We start from the raw sequence: 18406 nt of genomic DNA, 5'->3' as shown, positions 1-18406 counted from the left end.
GAGGGAGAATGTGAAGAGGGAAAGATATAGGGTGAGGGTAGGAGGGAAGGAGAGGGAGACAGAGATGGAGAGGGGGGATTGAGGAAGGGAAGATGGAGAAAAAGAAGGAAAAGGAGAGAGGAGAGAGACAGAAAGAGAGAAAGAGCGAATGATGAAAGAACGAATTACATCAACACAAACACCAACAACAAAACAACAACAATAATATCAATAACAACAATAATTCACAATCACTCCCTTTACCTGCTTGATCTGGTGTGACCTCTGATCGAGCGCCGCCTGCAGTGGCTCGAGCTCCTCCTTGAGTTGGCCGAGTTGGTGGTCGAGGAGGAACCTCTGCTTCTCCAGCTCTCCTATTCTCTCCCTCGTGTTGGTGATTTTGCTCTCCTGGGGGTTGGGTTGGAGGGGAATCGAATCAGAAAAGAAATCGATTTGTTTGTTTGTTTGTTTATATAGGGAGGGGTGGGGCTTTGTTGTGTTTGTGGGCCTTTTGAAGTTTCGTTCGTACAACTGCCATGTTGTTTTTATTAATCCATTCTCTCTCTCCTTTTCTCGTTCTCTCTCTCTCTCCCTTCTCTTTTTCTCTCTCACTCTTTTCTCTTGATTTCTCTCTCTCTTTCTCTCCTTCTCTCTCTTTTTCTTTCTCTCTCTCTCACTCTCTGTCTCTGTCTCTCACTCTCTCTCTGTCTCTCTCACTCTCTCTCTCTCTCCCCCTTTATCTCTCATGACATTGATCGTGTCTGCATCGACAAGTGAGTTACAAAGCACGAATAACTGATGGAAATCATCTTTTTATCTCCCATTCGTAGTAATAATTCCCTAATCGGTGTACTTTATGTCCATTCACCATCGAGACAAGGAAGTACAAGTAAAATAATCAGATTTTCTTGATTATTCATAGAGGCCACATAACACACGCATTTCTTCTCTCCAGTACGACCACGAAGACGACTGACCCTGTCGTGAATGATGTCGTCCCTGTGGTTGACCTCGCGCCTGAGGGCAGCCAGCTCGCGCTCAAGACCCCGGATGGACGACTGCAGCTTGGCCTTGTCGTCCGCCAGCGCTCTCAGGTCCTCCTCCTTCTGCTCTCGCTCCCTCTGCACGCTGGGAGGTCGAGGGAAAGGGTTATCGATTTGTGGGAATTGTTTGATGTGTTGATTTGTGGGACGAATTACATTTCTTGTTTGTAATTCTGTTCGAAAGAAATTAGTGTTTAAGTTTGTTAGTTAAGAGGTGGGACGAATCACATTTCTTGTTTGTAATTCTGTTCGAAAAAATAGTGTTTATTATTTTTTTAGTTAATATGAGACGAATTACATTTCTTGTTTGTAAATCTGATCGAAAAAATAGTGTTTAAGTTTGTTAGTTAAAAGGTGGGACGAATTACACTTCTTGTTTGTGATTCTGTTCGAAAAAATAGTGCGTAAGTTTTTTTTAGTTAAAATGGTACGAATTACATTTCTTGTTTGTAATTCTGTTCGAAAGAAATTAGTGTTTGAGTTTGTTAGTTAAATGGGATTAGATTTAACTGAATTGGATTTTTTAAGTGATGTTACAGCCACTGAAGCTATCACTGCAGCTGTTCACGTGGACACGACAGCCTTCCGCGGCCCTGAAGCGGAAGTGGGAAAGGAGGAACGGAACTCAACTCACGTGACGAAGTTTTTCCTCATGGCTGCCATCTCACTACGAAGTCTGATGACGTTCTGGTGCTCCTCCGCCAGCTGGGCGTGTAGACTCGACCTCACTTGACCTAGCTCGGCCTCCGTCGCCGCCTCCACCAGACGAACGATTTCCGCGCCTTCGCTCCTCTCGCGTTCAAGCTCCGCCGTTGTCTGTCGGAGGTGGAGGTGGAAGCGGCAGGTGGAGGTAAATCCCATCAATACTAACATGATTTCTGAAATCGTGCTCTTTTCTCGTCTTTTAAAACGTATTTTTCACGTCCCTATTTTTTTCTCCATCTTTACTTTCCCTTTCTCTCGTAACTTTAAGCATTTACTGAGTATAGGCATGAGATTGCAGAGGGAAGGACATGTACAGATGAGCTACGAAGGAGCAGCTACACACATGGTTATTTGTTATTGGTTAAATCAGCTCGTATCCACTTGTTTATTTTAGTTTATTCCTTAGTGCAACGCCTTTTCTAACTTTTCTCTGTGTATAGTTTTCATTGTAATATTTATACCTCGCATTAGTTAGTCTGAAAGGCAGCTAAAAAGTTTTATACCAGAGTTCTATATGTTATTATGGAGAGTTTACACTTAGTATACTATTAGATCTCTATGCTGACTAACTGGAGGTAAAAGTAATAGCAAGGGATTATTCTTGTTGTTATTATCTCCTGCTGTTCAGCATTAATCATTCTGTGAGTCACGTCACAATTCACACATGTGGATTAATCACAATGATTTACGTTACAACCTTCAGCCATTTGAAACCCAAAAGAAGGGGAAAAGGGAGCAACAAAATCATATTTGTGAATAATGACATGTATCAACTGCGCAATGGCCAATTGCGCTAATATAATCTACAGCATTACTGACACGTATCCCAAGAAGAATTCACAGCCTAGTTTAGTTTAGTCCTTTATTTACACAGGCGTGGGCAAGCTGTGGTACATTTGATTCATGGTCAAAACATTATATAATAGTATTACATTGAAAATCTAGATCATAACATTATTACGATCTATAATATATCATTTAAAAGAAAAGAACAATCACAGTAATTTATCTACTCATCTACCAAGCCGGCGTACGGCTTGGGCGCGGAAAGGCAATGTAACATTTGATATGTGGTCATGTGATAGTACATTCCAAATTTAGGATACAATATGAGTGTATCTTCCAAGACATCAGATGATATGAAGTAGTTACATAGTTCCCCATATCTCATGCTAGGTGGCCTGAAAGGCTGTATTACATGACACTCCTGTGATATAATGTACAAGTGTTCGCTTATATTCTTCAGTAACTGAAAACGTCTGAGCACGGTCCGTAGATTTTAAACTCAGCCCACCCAAACATCAAGGTCGTTGAATAATATTAGTTCTCTCTTTACCCTACCTTCTCGAGATCCATCTTGAGCTGCTCTACGACCCCTTCTTGTTGGTCCAGCCTCTCCTGCAGCTCCAGACGAGTCCTCTTTTCCGCTTCCTCGACTTGCCTGAAGGTTCAAGCATGTGTATTAATAATGTACTGTACTTTACGCGCCCTCTGGTTAGTAAAGGCACTCCTTATAGTGGTCTATAGTGTTGTAGAAAACAGAGAATCATGAGAAACGAATACTAGTGGAATTTCTAGGACTTATTTTCTTATCAATGCGTGTTGTGGTTTTATATTTTAATTAAACTTTTATATGATCTGAAGATAATATTCAGAAACTGGCGAGCCAAATTAAGCAATTATCTCATGACACAAGTATTTTAGTGAAAAGTAACTCCAGCTGCCCCGAAATCGATTCATTTTCTCTCACCTGTCGAGTGTCTGCTGCATCTCCTTCAGCTTGGCCTCGAGTTTGTCCTGCTTCGAGTACTCGTAGAGGAGCTTCTTCCTCAACTCCTGCTGGTGGTCTGCCATGACGTTGCTGTGCTCCTCGGCGAGCTTGGCCAATGAGTCCTTGTGGCCGTCCTTGAGCTGCTCGCGTTCCTTCTCCAGGGTCTAAGGAGAGGGGAAAGATCCTTTTGTGTTCATGTTTGAAGTTGGGGAAAGAAACTGTCTGTCTGTCTTAGAGGAACAGATCCAAACGGTCGAAACTTGGTGGAGAAAACCTTCCCTTTATCAATCTCTATAATTTCTGCAAACTCTCTTCAAACTTATCCAAACAGTGTATAAAAAAATAAATATATCACAACCACACCAACAACAAACCACGGAAACGCACCTACCAGAAAGCGGAATCATACCTACAGACATCTTCCATTTCGGTTTTTTTATCTGAAGAGGAACTCGCGAAGAGTTCGAAACGTCACGCTTATTTTCAATTCTCATTGTGGCTTAGTTTTATTTTCACACACAGACATACCCAGAAAAGGGCGCCATACCTGTATCGTGTCATTCATCTGGTCGACGATCGTCTGGTATCTGGCCACAAGGGCGTCTCTGCTCGCCGCGAACTCCTGCTGCTGAAGACCCAGGTGGACCTCCTTGTCCCTCGACAGGTAGGACACGCGACGCTCCAGCTCCTCCAGGTGGTGACGCGTTTTCTGAAGGAGGAGAAGGAAAGGTTGAAGGAGGTGGTGGTGGAGGAGGAGATGGAGGAGGGTGAGGAGAAGGAGGAGAAGACGAGAAGTAGGAGGAAGATAAATAATATTGATAGCAGGAAGAAGAAAAGGAGGATGAGGATGAGGGTAAGGATGGGGAGGAGAAATAATGATACCAAGAAGATGAAGAGAAAGAAGAAAAAGAGGAGGAGAGGGAAGGAGAGAAAAGAACAAATTAACGTAATAGATGCGAGACATACATTGGAGAGGGATAGGAGGAGGAGAAGAAATAATAATACCAAGAAGATGAAGAGAAAGAAGAAAAAGAGGGGTGGGGGGAAGGGGAGAAAAGAACAAATTAACGTAATAGACGCCAGACATACACTGGAGTGGGCGAGGAGCATCGGCAAAAACAAACACACAAGAGATCCACGAGAGAGGAGCATGGGGAAGGTATGGGGAGTTCAGTCTGGTCTTAGAATAAAGAAATAATGTCATTTGGTCATTTATTTTGCAAATGTTTCCTCCATGGACACTAATAAATCATACCTTAATCTTAAAAAAAAACTAGATTAGATAACAACCAAAGACAAAAGGACACGAAGATATCCCGATTTCCAAAACCGATCATGAAGTTGCCCAATAACTCAGCACCCCTCCTCCCCGCCCCACCCCCAACCTACCCTCCCCCGGGTCATCCCTCACCTGAAGGTCAGCTCGGGTCACCAGCATCTCCGGGACGCGGGGCAGATCCTCCAGCCTCTCCCTCGCCGCCAGATACCCAGGTGAGTCCTCCTCCAAGGCCGCCACTCGCCACACCAGGATCACGCCGTCAGCGCCACACGTCACCACCTTGCTCTCGTCGCCCGTCACCAGCACCTGGGGGGAAATGAGGGAGAGATGGTGGGGAAATGAGGGAGATATGGGTGGAAATGAGGGAGAGATGTGGAAATGAAGGAGATATGGGGGAAATGAGGGAGAAATGGAGGGAAATGAGGGAGATATCGGGATAATGATTTAGAAATGGGTGAAATAAGGTAGAAATGGAGGGAAATGAAAGGAAATGGGAAAATGAGAGAGAAATTGGGAAAAAAATGAGGGAGAAATGGAAGGAAATGGGTAGAAATATGTATTCCTATCAGTAGCCATCAGGACCAGAATATTAATATAACAAACATTAATAAAGAAATAGAAAGACCTTGTTCAAAGAGCCACTGTGTGCCGGAAATGCTGTGAACTTCTGTGCCATGTGCAGAGGGTATCTATTGACCACCAGCTGACCTGCTGTCGATCCCAGGGTCACTAGGGTCTTTACAGGGGAGAGCCCGGCGCAGGTCAGGTCACCGGGTTCATAGGTGATGTCTTGGACCATCTGTGAGGGAGTTTGGGTAATTAGGATCAGGTTCTATGATGGAGAAAGGGGATTTAAGTCCCTGTATTTCTCTATGTAAATTAGATCTTAGAAATCGAATACTTTATCTGTTCTTTCCTCTATATTTAGTATTAATTTGCATATAGATGAAATAACCCGGCTAACCTAAGCGATTTATCACCCGAGTAACACATTCGAACGAAAATGCACTTCGTCATTCTAATACGAATCACAAACATCAACACGAGGTTTCGAGAGGCTGACCTGACCACCTGTGATTTCGGTGAAGGACGACCCGTGACCTACGACCACCGTGGGCTTGCCGTCGAGGGAGAGAGTCCACGTCAGGTAGTTCGAGGACGTGAGGGAAGACACCTGCGGGAGATCGAGGAAAGTGCTGTGGTTATACGTAGTTGCGGTTGAAATGTCTGCGGTTAATTTGCATATTCGTATGAGAGAGTTTGTGATTTCCGTAGGAGAGAGTTTGATACCATTTGAGGGATATATAGTGAAATAAACAAAGTATAGAAAACGGAGCGAAAGACTAAATAACAATCAGAGGAGAAACTAAAGAAAACAGGAAAGAGAGGGTAAACTATTAAAAAAACATTGGGGAAATGCTTCAATAAACCAACAACTTAGAAATAAAGATAATTAGTATGATAATTACGATGAACAGATAATACAGAAAAGCTATCAAACGCACCTCCCAGATAGACTGTCCTTTGTTTGCATCCCAGCCCACCACGGTGCCGTCAGCTGCACAGGTCATGGCCGCTGAACTGTCTGGGTACCAGCCTATGCCAGTCACCTGAGAGAGAGGAGTTAATATAACGTAATCTCATACCCAAGCACAGACATGAACAGGCCTGCATGTACGTATAGGAGCTACCATGCATGTACATGAACCGTATCCATGTTGACAAATGTAGAAAAGGTATGAGTGAGACTGGATATCTTCACAATACATGAGATACATCATAATCGAAACCGGTCAAATACATTTCTTGTATTGTGAAGATATCCAGTCTCATTCATACCTTTTCTACAATGCATGTACATACAAACGCACGTAGGCACACAAACTAATACCAAATGCCCACAAACAACCCCACCCCACCAAGCAATCATACCCACACACATATCCACAAACACTCATACCCCCGCTTACCTCCCTCTAACTCGGCCACGCCCCCACTAACACCCTCAACAACTTAGCCCCATGCACATCCCACCCCCATCATGTCTCCCCCAACATCCCTCTCTTCGCCCCTTAACCTCCCACAAACCCCAACCTCCCACGACACAACACGACCATTCCGCTATTTACCAACCTCACACAACTCCCTCCCTCACCCCCACTCTCCTCCACAAACTCCCTCTCCCACCCCCACTCTCCCAAACCAACCCGACGAACTCTCTCTCACACCCCCACTCTCCCTCTCCTCCACCAACCCCACAAACTTCCTCTCCCACCCCTACAAACTCTCTCTCCCACCCCCACCAACCCCACAAACACCCTCTCCCATCCCACTCTCCCCCACAAACTCCCTCTCCCACCCCCACTCTCCCCCACCAACCCCACAAACTCCCACCCTCACCCCCACCAACCCTCTCCCACCCCCACTCTCCTCCACCAACCCCACAAACTTCCTCTCCCACCCCCACAAACTCCCTCCCTCACCCCTACCAACCTTACAAACTCCCTACCCCCCCACCCCCCCCACCCCCCCAACCGACCTTCGCCGAGTGCCCCTTCAGCGTGAAGATCTTCCTGAGGGAGACGTTGGAGGTGATGACCAGGAGGTTCCCGTCGGCCGCCGCCAGGAGGTTTCCGCTCGGCGAGAAACTGCAGGCGCCGCACCTCCTTATCCGGATCTCGGAGTACGGGCGGAGGCAGTCGAAGAGCACGTGGTGGAGCCTCAGGGCGTCGGTGAGGCCCACTGCCACGTGGAGGCCTTCAGGATGAGATTTGGGTTTGTTTGTTTTATTTGGTAATTTTTGTTGTCTTTTGTTTGGGGTGGGGGGTGGGGGGGAGGGAGGGGGGAGGGTATGAAGGTTGGAGGGAGAGGGGTGATTTTTTTGGGCTTATTTCTAGGGTGATTTATATTTTTTTTTACGTGTATCTCTTCTTGCTTTTCGTATTGTCTTTGTCTCTCCCTTTTCCTCTCTCGCCTATTCCCTCCCTCTCTTTATTCTCCTGATAACCTCAAGTATTCCCTGTCTCACCCTCTTTCCTTCGTTTCCTTTCCTCCCATCTCCCTCTCCCTCCTACCTTTTTGCTCCCTCCATCCCCCACCCTATCCTTCCCTCCTTGTTTTTTTTGTTTTTTTTGGGGGGGTGAAAATCTAGTCTACAATTATCTTAGAAATTGGGTAAGTAATATAAAGCAGTTGTAACATTGTCATAAAAGCCTGCAGACTGGGAGAGGGAAATTTTAATGTAACCAAAGCGAGAGGCGGTGGCGAAGTCTTACTAGTAGGATGGAGAGAAAGGGATACTTTATTCTCCTTTCCTCCTCTCTCCCTTTCTTCCCTTTTACAACCCCATAACAGTAAAATGGTGAGAAATGGAGACCATATCCCCTCTTCCTCCTCAACTTTCCCGACCCTTTGTTAGTAGGAAGGAGGGAGGGGGAGACCATATCCTCCCTTCCTTCCTCCTCACTCCCTTCTTCGATTTTCCCGACCCCTTACCAATAGGAAGGAGGGAAAGGGAGACCTTATCCTCCCTTCCTTCCTCCTCACTCCCTTCTTCCTCAACTTTCCCGACCCCTTACCAATAGGAAGGAGGAAAATGGGTGACCATATCCTCCCTTCCTTCCTCCTCGCTCCCTTCTTCCTCAACTCTCCCGACCCTTTACCTATAGGAAGGAGGAAAAGGGAGACCATATCCTCCCTTCCTTCCTCCTCGCTCCCTTCTTCCTCAACTCTCCCGACCCTTTACCAATACGAAGGAGGAAAAGGGAGACCACATCCTCCCTTCCTTCCTCCTTACTCCCTTCCTCCTCAACTCTCCCGACCCCTTACCAGTAGGATGGAGCGAAAGGGAGAATATGTCCTCCCTGAAGGCGTGCGTGAGGAGGAGGGAGTGCTCCTGGTAGTCCCAGACCCTGACGGTGCGGTCCTGGCCTCCGCTCACGACGATGGTCTTCCACAGGCACCCGTCGGCGTCCACGACCCCGCCTTCGTGGTGGCGGGCGTGGAGGGGGGAGAACATGAGGCTCGGGAGCTGCGGGGAGAGATGGGGACTAGATGTTAGGGAGATGGGGAGTGGGGAGAAGCGGGGAGCAGAAGACGAGGCTTGGCAGTTGCGGGGAATGATGGGGAGTAGGTAGTGGGGTGATGGAGAGTGGGGAGAGGTTTGGATCGGCAAGTGCGGGGAGAGTTGAGGTGTAGGTATTGGGGAGAGGTGGGGAAGAAAACATGAGGTTCTACAGCTGTGGGGACAGATGGGGGTTGGATAGGGGAGAGATGGAGAAGATAACATGGGGCTTGGCAGCTTTTGGGGCAGATTAGGGAATAAGTAGAGAAGGAATGAAGAGTGGGGAGAGAAGGGGAAGAGAATTTGAGGCTCGGCAACTGTGGGCAGAGATGGGGGAGTAGGCAGTCGGGAGATGAAGAATGGGGAGAGATGGGGAAGAAAACAAGAGTATCGAGAACAGCAAGAGGAGTTGGGAAAGTAGGCAAGTGGTGATACATTTCCCTAATATACATACAAAAGAAAAAAATGTGAGTCAAACCCACAGAAAAAAACAACACGTACACCAAAAAACCACAAAACACAACAAAAATCACAAAAGAATCACAAAAAATACAACAAAACACCCCTTACCCATACCTCGCCCCCCCCCAATCCCCATCCCCACCTCCCCTACCACCATACCTTAGCGGCCTCGAGCGAAGGCAGAGGGTTCGTAAACAGCTGACGGGTGTGGGTAGCGGCGACGATGTTCTTCTCGCCGGGAGAGAGCGAAAGTGTCGTGATAGTGTGTTCTCCGCGGCCGCTGACGAGGGCTGCCGGGGAAGGCTCGCAAATCCGGAGCATGTAGCGCTGCGATGGAGCGGGAGAGGCTAGGTCAGTAGCAACTCGAGGAGGTGTCGTGGCGGCTGATTCTATTATTTATTTATTTATTTATTATTATTATTATTTTTTGGGGGGGAAAAGGTACATGGGTTTATTTTGATGACGTCACAAAAGTTACGGATGCTTTGTGAATATGGTCGATCCTTTTGGTCTTTTTTTTCAATTTTCCAAATTGAACAATCATCAAAACAGACGCCATGACATATCCTCGAGTTGCTACTGATCTAGCCTTTCCCGTGATGGAGAACTAGGGCTTGGGTTAAGGGTGGCGAAACGTATGTAGGAAAAGTTGGTTTTTGAGGAAGTTACATTAAGGTAAAAGTCACATTAGATTTTAGAAATGTCACAATACAGATACTTGAATGAAGATATCGCTGTGATATATACTATATATGTTTATTTTTAAAATTTTGTACAATGTTTTTATATTCAAATTCATGCCCAATATCCATATATGACTAACAGTAGATAAATGAGGGAATTAGGATAAACACAAATATTGGGTGATGAACATAAGAATGCAGGTTATACAGTATACTATGATTCATGGTATATCTATATTTCTGGTTAAGATATACTGATATTCCCAATGGGATAAATTGAATTTAAAAATCCACTTAGAATGTATTTACTGCTGTTTACTAATCCTTTTATATAGCCTTTCCTATTCCCAATAATGAAAAAGGCATATCTTTGTCTTTGGTGAATGTTAATTGACCACTGAATTATAGGAACCAAACACGCATAAAAACAGCAGTAACTATGAAATTCTAGAAAAAAGAGAAATAAAACCACATTTTCATTAACGTAAAAATTACCACGCCAGCAAAGCCAGCCTAAACAGCATACAACACCGAACAAATACAACGAAATAGATAGATAAATAGTACATAACATATACAGCATAATACAAAACAACAATAATCACACAGAACAATTCTAAAACAAATAACTACTGCACCCGTCAGTTAGAACCTCCACCCCCCCCTCAAGGTTCGAGTAGAAGCCTAATCTTGACCCAGTGTTATGGTTTCACAGGTGGGATCTGAGCTAACCGTAGACGAAGAGAAAGCAGAGAAAAGTGAATCTTGAACCAATACTTCGGTTCTGAAAGTGAATGGGCGTCGAATATAGGAGATAATAATCCATAATCAAGAGATAAAACCCCCCTTGCAAGAATTTTCCCGTGAGAAAGTCAAACACTCACCGCCCGTTCGACGATCAAGTTGGCAGCAGGCCGTCGCGCGCTCCAACACACGGCTTGGAGTATACAACACCGGTATACATCGGTATTATATTACATTATATCGGTATTATATTTATAATACCTATGTAATGATTTACAGGATGGATTAAAGATCTAGTTTCAAATCCATTTGTTACAATGGATATTCTTTGCTGTGACATATTGTCTGTTTTATTTTGCTTTCTAAATCTCGTCCTGTGTGTAAGGAATGGGCGGGGTTACCCTTCACTGGCCGCGCGCGGGACTGAACGCAGGTCTGCAAGATTGCAAGACCAGCACGATCACCACTGCACTACACAGCACACCTTGTAAGACACTTGACTCATTAAAAAAACATTGTAGCTACTCAATTATACTTCAGGGTCACGAAAAAACATCCCAAGCCTACCGGGCTGTGGCTTTGGGGACAAATTGTTTCTTCATTGGGTCAACTTCTCAAGGAAAGTGGCGAATCTTCCCCTTACGCTTTCCCACTACGTATGAACCTGAAGTGGATCTTGAAGGGTAGTATACACAAGAAACGTTGTGAATGGAGGGTGAATCTTTATCCATTTTTTTACAACATAAAAAAGGCATATCTTTGTCTCCGGTGAATGTTAATTGACCATTGAATCATAGGAACCAAACACATAAAAACAGAAAAAAAGAAAAAAAGAGAAACAAAACCACATTTTCATTAACGAAAAAATTACCACGCCAGCAAAGTCAGCCAAAACAGTATACAACACCGAACAAATAAAACGAAATAGATAAAGTGAATATAGGTGAATACTTGAGGAGGGGGGGGTAGGAGGATCTGATTAACGGGTGCATAAACAGACAAAACTCGCCCTTACGCCACCTGGAAATAGTGCTCATTGACGTCATCGCTCTTCTGAAAGACGAACACCTTGTCGGGGCCGCAAGCACACAGGAAGCCGCCCGTGAACACCTTGAGGGCGGTGACGCGGCGGTGACGGGGTCCTAAGCCACGCCCACCGAGAGCTGCCACGCCTTCTCCCGATGTCTTTTTGTCGCATTCTCTTTCGGGAATATGGAAGAGAAGGAAGGGAGTGAAAGAAGGGAGAAGGGGAAAGAATATGATGATAAAGAGGAGGTTCTTGCAGAAAATAGCGTTAATTTGTGGTCTGGTTAGCGTTATCATTTTTACTATATATTATTATCATTATTATTCTTATACATTATTATTACTATCATTAGATTCTATTATGATCATTACTATTATTATCATCATCATTATTATTATTGGTTGTAGTAGCAGCAGTAGTATCCATTGAAGAGAAACGAGAAAGATAGATAGATAGATAGAGAGAGAGAGACAGAGAGAGAGAGAGAGAGAGAGAGAGAGAGAGAGAGAGAGAGAGAGAGAGAGAGAGAGAGAGAGAGAGAGAGAGAGAGAGAAAGAGAAAGAGAAAGAAAGAGTAAGAGAGAAAGACAACCAACCATCCATCCATCCAGAGAGAATAACAGCACGGAAACGATCTCGAAAAATCCAGAAAAAGAAAAAAAGAGCGAAAGAGAAAACACACACAAAACAAACAAAACAAAGAAAAAAACACGAACATATCAGAAATTCAAAACAAAAACAAAAAATGGCAACTCACGGCCCAAGATCAGGATGCGTGACCCTAAGCTCCGCCCTCAGCTCGCCCTCCTCCAATAGCAGGACAGAAGCGACGTCAGTGCCAACGAGGAGCGTGTGTTGGTCCGCCCACACCTGTAGGGGGGGGGGGAGGATGAGAGAAAAGGAGAGGTGAAGAAGATTGATAAAAGTGAGGAGAGAGAGAAAAGGAAAGAGGGGGGAGAGGGATGAGAGAAAAGACGGTGGGAAGATTAATAAAAAGGAGGAGAGAGAGAAAAAAGAAATAAGGGGGAAGAGGAATGAGAGAAGAGGAGAGGTGAAGAAGATTGATAAAAGTGAGGAAAGAGAGAGAAAAAAAGGAAGAAGGGGAAAGGAAGAAAGGGGGGAGAAGGATGAGAGAAAAGAAGAGGTGAAGAAGATTGGCAAAGGGGAGGAGAGAGAGGAAAAGGAAGAAGGGGGAAGATAAATGTGAGGAAAGGAGAGGTGAAGAAGATTAGCAAAAGGTAGGAGAGAGAGAAAACGGAAGAAAGGGAGAGAGGAATAAGCAAGAAGAAGAGGAGAAGATTGACAAAAGGGAGAAGAGAATTAAAAGGAAGAAGGGGAGTAGGAATAAAAAAAAGAAGAGAAGAAGAAGAGTAACAAAAGGGAGGAGAGAGAGAAAAGGACGAAGGAGGAAGATGAATAAAAAAAAACCAGGAGAAGATTAACAAGGATGAGAGAGAAAAAGGAAGAAGGAGGAAGAGTAATAAAAAAGAACAGGAGAAGATTAACAAAAGGGGAGAGAGAGAGAAAAGGAAGAAGGGGGAAGAGGAATAAGAATGAATAAGAGGAAAATATTAACACTCTAAAGAGGTAGCGAAGCCTTCTGAAAAATGTTTATGTCATATGTCAAGTTTATGAAGTTTATGTCACGTGATCATAGATTAAAGCTTGTTATGAAAAATATATGTTTTAATTTTAGTTTATGTCATATTGTCAATGTCACGTGATCATAGATTAAAGTTTCTGTTATGAAAAAAATATATGTATGTTTTAATTTTGGGATACTCTAAGTACTTTATAGACTATTTGTTTTATCAAGTGGTCATATTTTCTACATTCATTTACTAGTAATTTGCAAGATAAAACTCTTTTTTCGTTTTATTCTTCGTCTTTTCCTCTGCCTCTCGTCTTTCTTCTTCCTCCTCCTCCTTTTTCTTTTCCTTTTCTTTTCTTCTTCCTTCCCTCTTACCTCTCCTTCTCCCCCTCCTTCTCATCCTACACCCATCTCCAGAAGCAACCCCATCCCCACCCTACATCCTCCCTCCCTTCCCTCTTCCTCCCCCACCCCAATCCTCAACCTCCCAGCCCTCCCCCCCGCACCAAAACACCCCTACCCCCACCCACTCCCACCCCGGGCCACCCACCCCTACCCACCTGGCACTGGCAGTTGTGGTTGTGCCCCCCCTGGTACCCCCACGTCTTGAGGAGCTTGTCGTTGAGCTTAAGGAGCTTGAGGACCCGCTCCCCCACCACGGAGAGAATGCCGTTGTCCTCGAGGTGGTAGGTGACACTCGACACGGGGCCCAGGCCGGGGGTGTCACTCAGGCGCAGGACCGAGAACACCTGAGGGAGAAGATGGAAGGATTATGAGGGAGAAGGAAAAGGGAGGGAGATGGAGGAAGGAAGGTTGGGGGTGTGGGTAGGGGGTGATATATGAAAATGCAATCTTATCATTTCTTGTTAATTGCTACGCGTGTGTAAAAGGACGGAAATTTAGGAGAGGGGGATAGGAAGCTAATCTAGCTATCTCTTTAATTTCATTTAAACAAAAATAGATAAACGTAAAGAAAATATCATCATAATTTCATCTGTTTTAATATCATGGGGCAATAGGGTCGTTTCCTACTGAACCCCAAGGAAGCCTGCACAAGCGAGAGCCGGGCCGCCCACCTTCCCCTTCTCCCACAGGAAGAGCACGAGCGTCCAGTCGGGTGGGCCGCCCTGCGCCGCCACCATGCGCTCGTCGGGGCTGAACGCCGCCGCCACGTAGCGCTCGCTCACCATCTCGGCGCAGCTCAGGAACCGCAGCCGCTTGCGGGCCGCCACGTCCCACACGCTCACCGCCGCCGAGTCTCCCGCGCGACATACGCCGAGGTATTGCCTGTGGGCGGGGGCGTTGTGGGTGGGGGTTAGGTGGGAGGGGCAGGGAGTGGAGAGGAAGGAGAGTGGGCGAGAGAAAGAAAGACAACGGGATGAAGGGAAAATAAGATTCAAATATTCGTCAGCACTACAAGACAAAATAAGAAAGGTCATCGCCTAGTAACTGAAACAACACAAAGAACGCCGCCAAGCTTCGCAAGCTTCGTGTTACCGAAGCGAACCCAGCTCAACCGAACCAACGCAACGCCAGCTCCTCATCCGAACCTCTTGGGCGATATAGCCAAGGCCGTCGGCGTGGCCTCCTCCGTGAGACTGACGAAGTGCTGCTGGTGGCTCGCAGTGTCGTGCAGGACCAAGTAGGACCCCGCTGGATACGCCACAGTGTCCGTGTCCACGTGCACGACGCACTCCGTCACGCCCCCCCTCAGCCCGAAGACGTACTCGGGTTCGACGAGAGGGACGCCCATCTTGGTGCTGGAGGAAGGAGGGAGGAGAGGGAAGGTGAAATGGGTGGGAGGGAAGAGAGGGGAAAGGGAGGAAGGAGGGAGAAGAGGGAAGATGAAATGGGAGGAAGGAGGGAGGAAAGGGAAGATGAATTGGAAGGAAAGAAAGAAGGAGGGAGAAGGGGGGTGAAATGGGAGGAAGGGAGGTTGGAGGAAGGAGGGAGGAAAGGGAAGATGAAATGGAAGGGAAGGAAGAGAGGAGGAAAGGAGGAAGGAAGGAGGAGAGGGAAGATGAAATGGGGGGGGGGGAAGAGAGGGGAAAGGGGGGAAAAAGAGGGAAGGGGGGTGAAGTGGGAGGAAGGGAGGTTGGAGGAAGGAGGGAAGAGAGGTGGAAAGGAAGAAAGAGGAAGAAGGGGAAAGATGAAATGGGGGGAAGGGAAGAGAGGGGGAAAGGAAGAAGGAGGGAAGATGAAATGGAAGGAAAGGAAGAGAGGGGAAAAGGAGGGAGGAGGGAGAAGAAGAAAGATGAAATGAAAGGAGAGGAAGAGAGGAAAAGGAGGAAAGAGGAGGAGACGAAGGGTGAAATGGGAGGAAGGGGAAAGGGGAAAGAGAGGGGGAAGAGGATGAAAAAAATGGGAGAAAGGAAGTGGAAGAAGGAAAAGGAGATAAAAAAGAAGGAAGGAAAGTAGGAGTGAATTGGGATAAAGAAAGAATAGGGAAGTGAGAGTGAAAATGAGGAAGGCGACCATATATGGAATGGTAGAAAGGAAGAGGAGGAAGGATAAGGGGATGAAAATAAAGAAGAGAGAAGGAGGAAGGAAAGGAATGATGAAATGGGAATGAAAAATAAAGAAAAGAAAATTAGATGAAAGAAATGATGACAAAACACACTTGAAAAAAGGAGGAATGATAGGAATAAAATGAAATAAAGGAAGAAGAGGAAGAGGAAGAGGAAAATAAGGATGAGAGAGAGAAGGAAGAAGGCCGTAAAATAACCGAATTCCAAGAGACATCCGGCTTCGAAGAGAGGAATGAGGAAGAGAAAGAATAAAAGGAAGAGGGCTGTAAAATAACCGTTACTAGGCTTGAGTAGACGGGCGGTCATGTTGTTGCTGTGGGAAGGAGGAGGAGGAGAAGGAATGAAACGAAAGAGAGAAAGAAGAGAAGGAGGAAGAGAAGGAATGAGACGACAGGAAAAAAGAGGAGGAGGAGGAGGAATGAAATGAAAGAGAGAAAGAGAAGAAGGAGGAGAAGGAGAAGTGAAATGAAAGAGAGAAAGAGAAGAAGTGAAAGAGAGAAAGAGGAGAAATAGGAGGAGAAGGAGAGAAAGAGAGAAAGAGAAGGAGAAGGAGTAAAAGAGATAAAGAGGAGAAATAGGAGGAGAAGGAGAAGTGAGACGAAAGAGAGAAAGAGAAGGAGAAGGAGTGAAAGAGAGAAAGAGAAGACATAGGAGGAGAAGGAGTGAAACGAAAGGAAGAAAGAGGACAAAGAGGAGTGAAGCGAAAGGAAGAAAGAGGAGAAGGAGATGGAATGAAACGAGAGGAAGAAAGAGGATAAGGAGGAGAAGGAATGAAACGAAAGGAAAAAAGAGGAGGAAGAGAAGGAGTGAAACGAAAGAGAGAAAGAGGAGAATAAAATAGAGAAGGAATGGAACGAAAGAGAAGAAGAAGAAAATATGGAGAAGGAATAAAGAAAAAGAGAAGGAGATGGAGAAGGAATAAAGCCAAAGAGAGACAGAAGAAAAGAAGAAGGAGTAGGAATGAAACGAAAGGGAGAAAAGGAGAAAGAGGAGATGAAAGAGGAATTGAACGAAAGAGAGAGAAAAGGGAGATGGAGAAGTAATAAAACGAAAGAGAGAAATAAGACAAGGAGAAGGAGTGAAACGAAAGAGAGAAAGAGGAGAAGGAGAAGGAAAAGGAATAAAACCAAAGAGAGAAATAAGAAACGGAGAAGAAGAAGATGGAATGAAACGAAAGGGAGAAAAAGAAGAAGAAAGAGAAATGAAACGAAAGAGAGAAAGAAGAGGAGATGGAGAAGGAATAAAACCAAAGAGAGAAATAACAGAAGGAATGAAGGAATAATAAGAAGGAATGAAACGAAAGAGAGGAGGAATGGAGAACAAAGAGATGCAACACGAATGTGAAGGTATACACAAGTTTCACGAGAGTTTAAAGAGAATATTAGAAAATAGATAAAGAATAGGTAAAAGAAAAAGAAAAAGAAGAAGAAAAAAGGAGATAAAGACGAATAAGAAGACGAAAACGACGACGACGAAGAAGAAGGAAAAGAAGAAGAAAAGAGGTGAATACGAAGAAGAAGAAGACGAAGACGAAGAAGGAGAAGAAAAAGAAGAAGAAGAAAGGGGAAAAGAGAAAGTTAGGGAACAACCGAACTGGGATAAATACAGGTTCAGAGGGAGATGGGAGAGAAGATGGAATGAAAGAGAAACGGGAGAAAGAAAGAAAAAAGAGAATTGAAAAGAAGGAGATAAGATAAAAAAAGAACAAGAGGAATGCCGATCTAGTGATTGTGGAAGAATAAAAGAAAATAATTAAAGACGTGGGACAAAACAAAAGATGTAGTAGAGGATAAAAGAAGAGAAACAATAAAGAATGAGAAAGATGAGAAAAGGATACAAGGAGGAAGGGCAATAGAAAGGAAGAAGAGAAAGAGGGGGAAGAGGGGGAGGAAGAAGAATAAGAAGAAAACCATGAAGAACAAGGTCAAAAAACAAAAGATAGAGATGAAAGTGAAGAAAAGGAAGAAAAACAAAGAGACGAAGAAGAAAAGGAAGAAGAATAAGGCGAATAAGAAAAGAAAAAAGCTCGACGAAAATATGAATGAAAGAAGAAAAGAGAAATACGGAGGCGATTTCATAAAAAGGTCAACTAAAAAAAATAAATGATAAATAAAAATAAATAAATAATAATAATAAACAAGAGAAAGAGAGAGAGAAAAATGTACACAGGCTGACATACAAATGACAAGCTGTTCGTGCACATTTTCATGTAATAAAGAAAGGAAATAATAGCTGATTCGGTGCGATCTGACGAGATGACAGAAATCGGAAGATGAAGGAGAAGAAGGGGAAAGGGGAAAAGAGAAAGCTAATGAACAACCGAACTGGGACAAATAGATGGAATGAAAGAGAAAAAGGAGAAAGAGAATTGAAAAGAAGGAGATACGATAATATAAAAGAAAGAGCAGATGGAATGAAAGAGAAAAAGGAGAAAGAGAATTGAAAAGAAGGATATAAAGCAATAAAAAAGAAGAAAGAGGAATGCCGACCTAGTGGTTGTGGAAGAATAAAATAAAATAATTAAAGAAATTA

General features: G+C 44.6%; 2 protein-coding genes across 2 annotated transcripts; both read right to left on the bottom strand.

Moving 5' to 3' along the window:
* Window positions 1-252: 252 nt before the first annotated feature.
* Window positions 253-6348, bottom strand: LOC113825202 (cilia- and flagella-associated protein 57). Its single transcript, XM_070135697.1, has 10 exons — window positions 6283-6348; window positions 5841-5951; window positions 5403-5576; window positions 4910-5083; window positions 4046-4207; window positions 3478-3662; window positions 3069-3168; window positions 1820-1838; window positions 957-1100; window positions 253-387 (listed from the first exon to the last, which is right to left on the bottom strand). Exons 1-9 carry the CDS (start codon window positions 6346-6348, stop codon window positions 1018-1020), a joined length of 1074 nt encoding a protein of 357 aa, XP_069991798.1. The 3' UTR covers window positions 253-387; window positions 957-1017.
* A 5392-nt stretch (window positions 6349-11740) lies between these two features.
* On the bottom strand, window positions 11741-15099 carry tous (testes of unusual size). Its single transcript, XM_070134596.1, has 5 exons — window positions 14897-15099; window positions 14423-14633; window positions 13907-14095; window positions 12513-12625; window positions 11741-11930 (listed from the first exon to the last, which is right to left on the bottom strand). The coding sequence occupies exons 1-5, from the start codon at window positions 15097-15099 to the stop codon at window positions 11741-11743; spliced, it is 906 nt and encodes a 301-aa protein (XP_069990697.1).
* Window positions 15100-18406: the final 3307 nt, after the last annotated feature.

The sequence above is a fragment of the Penaeus vannamei genome, chromosome 20, assembly GCF_042767895.1.
Source record: "Penaeus vannamei isolate JL-2024 chromosome 20, ASM4276789v1, whole genome shotgun sequence".
Lineage (NCBI taxonomy): Eukaryota > Metazoa > Arthropoda > Malacostraca > Decapoda > Penaeidae > Penaeus > Penaeus vannamei.
This window is presented reverse-complemented; position numbering and strand designations above follow the sequence as displayed.

What these genes read in the sequence shown, in the direction of transcription:
- LOC113825202 (XM_070135697.1), bottom strand. Translation starts at nt 6,348, where the DNA reads ATGACCTGTGCAGCTGACGGCACCGTGGTGGGCTGGGATGCAAACAAA. An exon ending in AAGGACAGTCTATCTGGGAG is followed by an intron (nt 5,952 to 6,282) that starts GTGCGTTTGATA and finishes GATCTCCCGCAG; the next exon opens with GTGTCTTCCCTCACGTCCTC. An exon ending in TGACCCGAGCTGACCTTCAG is followed by an intron (nt 4,208 to 4,909) that starts GTGAGGGATGAC and finishes CTCCTCCTTCAG; the next exon opens with AAAACGCGTCACCACCTGGA.
- tous (XM_070134596.1), bottom strand. Translation starts at nt 15,099, where the DNA reads ATGGGCGTCCCTCTCGTCGAACCCGAGTACGTCTTCGGGCTGAGGGGG. An exon ending in ACCACAACTGCCAGTGCCAG is followed by an intron (nt 12,626 to 13,906) that starts GTGGGTAGGGGT and finishes CCCCCCCTACAG; the next exon opens with GTGTGGGCGGACCAACACAC. An exon ending in ACGCATCCTGATCTTGGGCC is followed by an intron (nt 11,931 to 12,512) that starts GTGAGTTGCCAT and finishes TATTCCCGAAAG; the next exon opens with AGAATGCGACAAAAAGACAT.